Source organism: Grammomys surdaster, unplaced genomic scaffold (genome assembly GCF_004785775.1).
Source record: "Grammomys surdaster isolate TR1022 unplaced genomic scaffold, NIH_TR_1.0 125947, whole genome shotgun sequence".
Classification (NCBI taxonomy): domain Eukaryota; kingdom Metazoa; phylum Chordata; class Mammalia; order Rodentia; family Muridae; genus Grammomys; species Grammomys surdaster.
Window position 1 is genome coordinate 3,944,542 of NW_021620769.1, and position 10,803 is coordinate 3,955,344.

At 39.6% G+C, this 10,803-nt stretch overlaps 1 protein-coding gene across 3 annotated transcripts in view; it reads left to right on the forward strand.

Moving 5' to 3' along the window:
* Nucleotides 1–10,803, forward strand: part of Inpp4b (inositol polyphosphate-4-phosphatase type II B) — a 701,452-nt gene that overhangs the window by 388,953 nt on the left and 301,696 nt on the right. For 2 of the 3 annotated variants that reach the window (XM_028753430.1, XM_028753429.1), the window contains one exon: nt 1,599–1,715. In XM_028753430.1, the coding sequence (XP_028609263.1) occupies nt 1,599–1,715 (117 nt within the window). Of the gene's footprint in view, nt 1–304; nt 377–1,598; nt 1,716–10,803 lie in introns of those variants that run through there. The other variant, XM_028753432.1, reaches the window with a different exon arrangement.

Here is a 10,803-nt window from a genome sequence, read left to right on the forward strand (position 1 = left end):
AGGGTTTCCCTCTAGATGATTTTGTTCTTGTGACACATCTCATGACCTTAGCGGAGATCCTTATTTGAACGTCTGGGGCTCTGGGGAGAGTGCCCTGCAGCTCCTTCAGCTCAGCTTGTTCTTAGATTTGTGAGCCTCCACTGTTCGGAATGAGTGTCTCCCCAGGAACTTAGCCAGTCTGCTCCAGTCCTGGCTGGCTTAGCTCACTAGTCGCTCTGACGCAGTGGCTGGAAGAAATGATTCAGCCTGCAATTGGAGTCACTTCTATTATGAGAATGACCTAAATCCTGTGTGCAGCCCTGCATTTCCCCCTGCAGTTAGCCCTGAACTGGCTTCCTTCCTCTGCTCTCCCACTCAGGACCCCTGCATGCAGGCAGTAAGGAGTCTGCCTCTTGCTTGCATCCCTGAATCTGTCCTTTGCACACTTGAGGTTTTAATTCTGGTCAAATGTATAGTTAGCTCATAGTTGAATTAAAAGTAGTCTTCCTTGTAGAAAGGCAGTTTGACTAAAACTTTAAAGTCATTTTCTTAATGAAAACACTTCAGTTATTATTGTAACTTGGTTATTTTTTGGATACTGGCAAATTTTAAAGTAATGTGCATGCTTATTTTTTTCTACTGCCCTCATTATTCTCCTGTGATAAAACACACATATCCTAAAATGTATTATCATAACTATAAAGGTGATTTACTTTGTTCACTTTTACAATTTTATGTAAAATACGCACACTTTTCTTAGATGTTTTGTTCACTGCCTGCCTCCAAGTGTGTCTGACATAATGCCAGGAGGAGAGCATCTTGCCTTCTGAAGGAAAGAGTCAAAGAATGAGTGGACGAATCCCACAGGCTTTTTGAAACTTTGGTAGACCAGTGGATAGTGAACTTTTGAAACATTTTCAAATATATTTGGCTGTGTGAGTACATGTCTACAATGTGATGTTAGATGCCAGCTTTCTAAATTCTGAGGCCCTGAAATGTCTTGGGGACCATATGCCAAGCAATAAATTCATTTCCACAGTGCATCACGCTTAGAGTTCTTCTCATTGGTTTTCACCATGGTCCAGGCGGCAGGGAAGCCACTGCTAAACACCTAAAAGCAATCACACTCACATAGAGGGTAGCTTTTGATTGAAGCAGAGTAAAAACCAACAACAAAAACAAACAACAACTTTTTTTTTTTAAAGAATAGCATAGGATACCTCAGTGGTTTGAGAAAACAGCTTCCTTCAATTTGGTGAGGCAGAATCTTAGATCATTTGTCTAAATTATCAATATATAATCATTATATTTTATATAGAGCTTTAAATGGATGGCAACTTGACCTAAAGAAAGGTTCTGAATATGATTTTTATAAGCAAGATTTTTTTTTAAGTGTCCTGAGCCACTTAAAGGAAAGTTCAGCTACTCAGCATCCCTCAGTACAATGGGCGCTGGGCTCTCGGCCCACAAGCAACACTTGGCTCTTCGGATCTCTTTTAATAGAACTATTTCCTAGAAAAGCAGACAGACACACTCTCTGTGCTCTCATTTGTCCCTGCATGCTACCGGCTACAGTTGGTGCCTTAATGAATCCAAGTTTTCTGCCTATACTGTTTCAGGGAACAAAAGACCCACTGTTCCTGACGGGTGTCACATTCCCATCTGACTACCCCATCTATGAAGAGTCAAGAATAAAACTGGCAGTCTATGATGTCAAGGATAAGTCTCATGATACTGTAAGTACTTGAACTTCTTTCTCTGGGAATAGGAGAGGTCTTCATACTTTGCCAAGCTGTGGGACTTTAGATGCTACCAGCATTTTTAAAGAGGGCTGTTTGTTCTGTATTTATATTTGTCTTATAAGTGTACTTTTCTGCATGTTGTTCCAACTCATTTGGCTTGATACCAAAACGGCAATTGGTTAGGAGCAGAAGCTTACTGAGCAGGCCTATCTCTCTATAAGAAGGCTGATTTGACTTATATTTTTGCTGTAATTTGAAGCTGGTTGGATACTATTTTGGGGTGGAAAAAAATGGAGCAGTTAAATAGTTCAATTCTTTTAGATCTTGTAATTACTCAAAACTGGAGGTTGACATTTCTATGCTCTCACGATTTACCTTTTCTTGTCAAGTGAGTCTTCTCTCCTGGTTAGGCACTATCTGATACTGTCCATGAAAGTGCTTCTTATAACTCCTGGATGGTAGTGAGCTGGTGGGAGACACTGAGAGAAGGCAGCCCGACCTTCCCCTTCAGGTTTCTGTGCTATTGTGAAGGTAGATGTGCGTTCATGGCAGCAGCATGGTGGGATTTCAATAGTCAAAAGTGAAGCATGAGGCAAGGAAGAGTTTTAACAGCAGTTATGTCAGCATGTTCCAAGGAGGGTTCCTGTTGAAGCCAAGGGAAGCAAATGGGCTTGAAAAACCATTCAGTAGGTACAGGTAGGAACTGTACCTACTCTGCCTTTACTTAGACATTTCTGCTTTGACTATGATAACAGGATATAACGTGAGTAGAAGGAACTTGCACACACAGTCCACTAGTGAGGTTATTTAGTAGAGAAAAAATACATATCGAAGGGATTTATATACATCATAGAACCAGGAATGGTCACCTCTCTTAAATCGTGGAATGAATGTCCAACTAAATGCACAGCATATGCACAGAATAAAAATAGCCATGGCAGTCTTCTGCAGTCTGTAAGGATGAGAGCTGTATGTCCAGGCTTCTGGATTTATTTCATTCAACAGCTTTGTGACTACGAAAGCCTATTTTCTGTATGTTTCCCTTGAGGACTTTTTGTAAGAACTAAATGAGTAAATGTACATAAACTGTTTAGGGTCCAGCATATAGAGAGACACGAGCAATCACTACTGCAGTTATCACTTTGCTGGCTGCCTCATAGCTACTCATAATAAGTTAAAGCCAAATAAAATCTCATGGACAAAATCATTTTCCGTATTTAGTAGCTTTCTTTTCTAAAAATGTATGCTCTTAATTGAAATAAAATTTCATATATTCTTTCTATATATATATACATATATATATTTACATATATATGGGGAGAGGGGGAGGGAGGAAGAGAGGGAGAGAGAGAACTGAAGTTGAGATAGGAATAGGACTGGGTTATAGGCACCACAAACCCACTCCTATAGATCTGTGCCTACTAGCTAGGACACACGTCCAAAATGTTCCAAAATCCCCAAGAGCAATGGCACTAATTAACTGAAGACTAGGATATTCGGCCACATGAACCTGTAGTATGTATTTCCCATTGAAACCTTAACATAGTATGAACTAACCAATATGTCTTAATCCCCTACAATCCCTGTCATCTGAAATGGGGATGCTTATTAATCCTCCACAGGTAAATAGTTTATGTGCTCGCCATTCATGCTTTTTATTAACTTTAGTTCTGGGAACTAATTATGTAGACTTTTAAAAAGATGTACTTCCTTGAGCGGCAGTGATACTAAAGTGTTGGGTGAGCTGGAAGCTCTTGATGTGGAATAAAATGTTTGGAGCTTGAATGTACTTGGGAGATGCAGCTGACTTTCACTCCTGAAATGCTATTAATTAAAGTATAACCTGCTCCTTAAAATAGCTCTTAAAATAATCTTAGTGATGGAAGTGTAAATAGAAAATGCAGCTCATTACCATGCTAATAGTCCCCGTTGATGCATGTGATCTCTCATCTCTTCCCTCATCTCTTCAAGTTCTCTTCGGGGTAGAGTGAGGACCTGAGTGGTTAAAGTACAGCTTTTACTTACTTAGCAACCTAAGAGTTGTAGATCCTAACACTTCTGAGCCCAAGGAGTGAGACTGTGAGTGTATGTTTCAGAAGATTGCTGATTCTATACATATACTCTAAAGTATTTTAAATTTCGGACTCTAGCAAGCCTCTAATCCTATTAGACCCAGAATAATTAGATCTTCTTACTGGTTAACTGCTAGTTGGCTGAGGCAATGATCCAGTTGTTTGAATCTTCCTATGATGTTTACTGTTGCTTAGAGCTAACCAGTCAGATCAATGTGATAGCTCCCCAGTCTGTGCTCAAGTGTCAGAGCTCTGAGAGAGAAAAGGTGACATTTTCTCTGTACCCAGTGCACCTATCATGGCTTGGCCTAGCTTTTCTTCTTATAGTCTTCTAAACAACTGACCTAAGATTGATCATCTCAGCGGTCTCAGCTGATATATGATTATTCTTCATAACGGATGAGAGGAGTCTATCTGTTGCTTCAGAATGACTGTTCCTCTTCCTTCATATCCTTCATAATCTCCTGCATGGTAGCACTACCCTCTGAAACAGATTGAGAGGTAGCATTGATCTAAGGGTTGAGGGGAAAGACTAGCGGTATCAAGATCATTATCGAAGTTCATAAAAATTTGGTTCTTCCCTCATTATGAAAAAAAATATATTTTCAGGATGGGTTGCTCTGATATCCCACTGACTGATAGGGATGAAGCAGAAGCACATCGGCTAAGAGAAGAGAGGCTAAGTTCTTGGAAAGCAGTTGAAGTTTTGGGGCTGTATTCTGGTCATATGCAGCATGTAAAATCTCCTGAGACCTGAAATTTAAATAAATGTATCTTTCAGAGCGTGATTTACAAGGTTCAGCCTCAGAGACAAGGAAGGAAGTTTCATATTTTGTTAAGAACTTCTGAGCAAGGAGAAACTTGTGGGAAAAAATGTCAGTATCTAAACTCATTTCCCTCCTCTTTACCACTAACTTAGGGAGGTGGAAGGTACTGGATGAAGTTCCCTCAGCCCTGCTGAGGAAGGCTATCTAAACAGTCAGCCTATGATTAGGTCAGAGCATTGCTTCTGTCTAGGGTTGAAATGTGAGTTTCTGCTCTATTTTGTAGAAGTACACACTGACCTCCTTGTTTTTGCTGTGGAAGTAAATAATCCTTTGCTGTGTCTGTCACTGAATTAGTGTGTAACACAGAATCTGGTGTGCAGTGGACACTGGACCATCGTAGGGTGAGGCGATATAGCCTACAACGTTGTAAAAACAGCCTGCTACTGCTATAGCTTCTCACTAGATCTGCATCAACCCTGGATGCAAATTTATTGCTTCCTGTGTTCTCTGCCCCAGGTAGATTAATGTTAGCACAGATTAATCCCTAGAGAGAAGGACTCAGTACTCTTTGTCCGTGATTTCTGTGGTGGCTCTTTCAGAATATTCACTCTAACAGTTAAGAAACAAATTCTGTTATCAGAGAAAGTCACGATGCAGTGAGAGACAGAAGGCAACTGAGATAATGAACCACTCTACCAACTGCTCCCTGCATGCTTCCTTTTAGTTACACAACAGTCCGTTAAGTGTGTTATCATTGTGACCACTCTGAAGATGTAGCTGGTATCTGGAGAATTCCAGATGTTTAGAGACCCTTAGTTCTCCAAGCTCTGTTGTGATGCATGTGCCCTTGGTAAGATTTCCTTCACTTTTATCTCCACGTATATTTTTATGTCAACAGATGTAATAAGAACACTCTTAACATAGAGCTTAAAAGTGCTTAAAAGTTTATTATTTTAAAAAGAGTCAATATTCATAGGCAGGGACAATTGACAATCTACAAACCAAATTGATAGCATTTGTATTTTATTATAATTAAATATCTATGCCTCAGTGTCTAAATATATTGTACAATGAAGGGCTAACAACCATTCATAAAGAAAAAAAATAGTAGTTAAGACTATTTGTGACATTTCTAAGTTTATGGCTCAAGCATTTGCTTTGCTCCTTTAACCTTGTTTGTTTGTTCTTTTGTGTTTTTGTGACCTTTCAGCCTGCTCCTTCTCTCAGCTCTGGCCTTTGAGAAGACACAGTTTACTGTGAGATCTAGAGATCCACACAGAAGGGGTTCCCCTGCTTCCGTTTGCTACTCTTTCTGAAGGAGTTTGCCTGACTTCTGCCTGATGAAAGGTGGCCTACATTAGAAATGGGATGCTTATTGTGCACTACTGTATATTTTTCACAAAATAACATGGAGGGATATGAAATGATGACTTTATTAGCTACAGATGCCCATGTATCTTCTGCCCAAGATAGAATATAAGTCATTCAATTTATTTCAGAAGATTCCCTTGTGCCTTTATGCAGTTGACTGATATACCATACAGACTCAGACAACCGCTGTCTCGTATAGCTACTTCATTTATTCTTGAAACACATAGGATTGAAGTAGTATAGTATGTTTCATCTAGTGACTAATGACAGTTGCTCAACATAATGTTTAAATTTATTCATTTGCTGTGTGGATCAATTCCTCATCCTTCTTCATTGCTGAATCACACGCTTTTGTGACAGGCCACAATTTATTTATTCATCTCCTTATTGATAGACATTCAGGCTGCTCCTAGAGTTTGACAATGATGAATGAAGTGTCAAATATCTGTGTTTTTATTCTCTTGGATATGTACCAGGGAGTGTAATTGTTAGATCACAGGGCAGATTCATCTTTACCTTTCCTAAAACAATCAAACTATGTCCCATGCCCCAGTTGCTCTTTGTTAGCTGGTATTACTAGTCTGTTCGTTAGCAGGATTTCATGATGTACACGTCATGATCACTAACTAGGCTTCCACATGAAACACATTGTTCTGTGAAGAATGTTACCTTCACTTTTGTAAGATTTCTTAATGAGGGCTGTCAATGGTATGGCCCTTCTCTTCCTATCACACACACACACACACACAAGCCACACATACATACACACAAACATACACACATACAGACACACAAACATGCACACATACACACACACACAAACACACACACAGAGGATGACCCACTGTGGACAAGTGGCATATGAGAACTTGCTAGCATGTGTGGCCTATGAAGGTGTGAGGACACGCTGTCTGTGACAGTCCACATGCAATAGGGTCTGTAACTGAAAGCACCCTAAAGCAGGTCAGAGTAGAGAAGGCAGAGAATAGCAGTCACCTAGATACTTCCTGAAACGTGAGAACTCTCTGAACTATGTAGGAGGAAGTTCACCAGAGCTGACAGATATCACATAGAAACCTTCCTTCTTCTGGTACAGTCAGTAAGCTATAATTTATTCATGATTCAAAGCGGACCTTATATCACTTACTTGATAACTAATCATCTGATGTCTGACCAACCTCTGAGGTCTGTGACAAGGCTGAAGCCCTCGACTGAAAGAGTGCATTTCTATTCCTCGTTATTTTCTCCTATTTTGGACTCTTTGCCTTGCTCCTCGTAGTCAAGTTTTCTTCAGCTGTCACCATTTGCCTCGTGTCTTAGCCCTTATTGTCTGTCTGGTCATCAGTGGTGAGTCTGTCTACTCTATAGCCCTTTGGCACAGCTGTCCCCGTGGGATGATATTTAGTAAGCTTGATCTCTGATGGCATTGAACCCTTAAACAGTCCAAATGTGGGCACTGGGGACATGTGTCTTGTATTAGATTCCGACTAAAGCGTGGCTTTGCAAAACTGAAGTGTGACTCATTGCCAAAACATTTCTTCTGTTTTGAAAGGAGCAGCAGTTAGTAATTCAAAAGCTTTCACTGATCTGGCTAGGAATGGTTTTTAATTACTGTAAGTTTATATACACAGCACAGTGAGAACAAAGGGAAAGTGTAAAGAAACACAGGCCTTTCTTGGAATCATTTGAATGGAATGATAATTACAACCAGGTTAGGTTAAATTGAAGTGAAAATTACTTTGAAAGTGAGTGGAAAAGTCATGTATACATCAGCAGAAAGGCCCTGCTGACGAGTGTTAAGGGCCATCTGTCTACACAACACCAAGATTCTGACCTTGTCTTGTCACGATCTTGGTTGTTTGAGTGTCATGCATTAAGTTGAACTGTCTCTTAATGTGCACTCTCTGAGTAGATCTCCAAATGTTGTGCTGGCAGTGGCTGTACTGTACTGTACTGTACTGAAGTCCTAAGGAATTCAGTGTGTTATTGTGCAAAGACAGTAGTCTTAAATACAAACTGTGGGAATAGTTTTGAACCCTGTCAAAGACTGTTTCCTTTGAAAGGTCCCATAGATATTTATTTTACTACCTATGCAGCTTATTACTGTAATGTAGCATGTCTATTTTTTAAATTGTCATTTGATTTTTTTGAAGAAAGTATTGACAAGTGTTTTGTATTCAACTCTGACCCCACTCTACTTCTACTTAGAACAGGAAGAGACTGCTGTTGCTGCTACACTTACTTGTCATTCTCAGATTTCAGCTAAGATGTAATTGAATGTGCAGGGTTGCTTGCTCAGGCCCCAGAACAACAAAGAACCTGGGGTCTCATCTCAGAAACTTTAGTCTGTATTTGTGATTCATACATACACACAAATACAAATATGAATCTGTACATTAATATTCATGTATGTGTGTCTGTTGTTAGGGGCAACTTTAAAATTGAAATTCAAGAGTCAAGTCCTTTTATAGTTGAAAAAAGACCAAACTAAACTTGGAAATGTTATTGAAAGAATAGCATTTGTCTCTTCAAAGAACTTTTGCAGCTAATGGAGGCTACAGGCAGAGCATGCCTTTTGGATGGAGAGTCATTTAGTGTTTTTTTTTTTGTGTGGTGCCTCTAGTCTCAGATCTGCTACAGGCTGTGTGGACAGGGATTCTCAGCTTTTATTCTTCTGAAATGGAGGCTTCAATACCTTCTCTGTCAATGACTGGAAGGAAAATGTAAAACTCCCAGAAAGTTGCTTCAGGAAAGCAAGATGCAATGAGAATGCCAATGCTGGGCATATGTGCTTAATGCTTTCCACTCAGAGTTCTTTTTTGAGAGGTACTGTATATGTCTTAGAGAAGACTCCATGGTACCAGACCCCATAAGGTTGACTGTCTCTGCTGAGTATCCTTCATCCTTGTACTTGTCTGGGTTCTTGCTGCATGATTTGTGGCTGGTCCAGGTCTATAAGATGGTCCAGGGCTGGGTCACTTTGACATTTGTGAAGGACAGTGAATAAAACTACATTTTTCTATATATTTTTTAAAATCGCTCTAATACTCTGCCTTCTGATACTGTGACATTCATTTCCTGAGAGTCTCTGTTCCAGGAAGGGAAGGAAAAATACAAAGTGTGATGACTGTACAGCCACACGCCCACTTTACACTGTAACCAAGTCATCTTGAGTCTTTGTTATCATTTTTCCCCCATTATATTGGCCGTATGTCTATGGATCCGTCTTCTGAAATTACCGGTGAAGAAGAATGAGGACAAAAATAGATGGTTCTTACACTTACTGCACTGTGCTACAAGTTTCTCTGTCCCTCTTTCTGTTCCAGTCACCATCCAGTTTGATGTTTGAGATGTCATTTCTACTTGACATGTCAATGGTTTTGTTAGAGAGTAAAGGCAGTGAGAAGGAGTTTGTCTATGATTTGTGTAGGCTTCCTCTGCTTTTTTTAATTTTTTTAAGACGTGTTGAATTGGGGAAAAGATTACTTTAATAGTTCTTCCAAAACTCAATCTCATGAAATTCAAGCATCTCTAGGAATGTCACCATGTCCCAAATATACATAAAACCTGTCCCCTCCCCTTCCCTACTCCAAGAGATTAACCAATTAGACCGACTCACAGAAACACCAATGATCAATAAAAGAAAGACATAAATGGCATTATTAATTACACATTAGACAGTGTCAGGTGGTGGTAATTAATGAATGGCAGACTAAAGGGGTAAGATTGTTTCACAGCTGTGTACTTCACCCTTAATTCTGTTTGGAGCATATCAAAAAATAAAGATTAATTAATTGACATGAACATGACAGATTACAAAGAATTTGTAAACAGAGTATCACATTTGATTCCCATGGGGTCTCGGTTAGTTCACTACAAGAATGAAGCTGGAAACCAAATTTAAGTTGTTCAATGTCATAGTTAATTGTGGTCAAAGTTCAATTCCGACAGTGAACCCACTGACAATAGGAAGTGTCTCAGCAACAGGATTAAACTACACCTAATTTTATTGTGCCTTTCACTTTGAAGGTGACTTTCAATCTTTTCACTACTGAAAGTAGCCTACTCTTTTTTATAAGATCAGTATCTGCCTCTAAGTTGAGCCTCCTGAGGAAGGAAAAGGGTCTCAGTATTTGAAGACTCTTCAGATGTTGATCCTAATGCCTCAGACAGTGCCAAATTCTCTAGAAGCCAATAGATCTCAGTTCTATGCATAACACCGAGGTTGACTTTGACTGTTCATTTCCATTGTGATGAACCTACTTTATATTGCTGTGTAACAGGGACAACTGGGACAACTTAGTGTCACTGGTATCCTCCCCCTCCCCCCTCCTGTCCCATGGTTTGCTCAGTGACCAAAGCAAAGCTTAGGTATAGGTAAGCCGTTTGAACTTTGAAAGACTTTCAGACATGTTGTCAAGTGATTAGGGGATCTCGTCCCAGGGTGCTTATGTCAGGTTAAAATCAGACAAGTTTAAGTCTAGAGCTACGTAGTACATACAGTACCACTTCCTCAAAGGGGCTTCCTAAAGACTGTTTTTGCTGCATTAAAGCTTAGTTGTGTCACAGTGTCATAAGTTCTTTTAACTTTTATTCTATAGAAAGTCCTGCTATGTGCTAAGTTTACAGATGCCACATACACATGGCTTGTTTCTATCAAATTGATTTTCATTTTGATTAATTTCACATACAGATGGAAAAACCCATGTGGGCAAATCTAAGAGTCATTTGGAAGTAGACACAGGAAATGAAGAGAGAGTAATATGACATGCTTTATTTTCTAGAGATATTTGTCTAACAGTTGCATGATTAGCTACCCACATTTCTCTCTCTCTCTCTCTCTCTCTCTCTCTCTCTCTCTCTCTCTCTCTC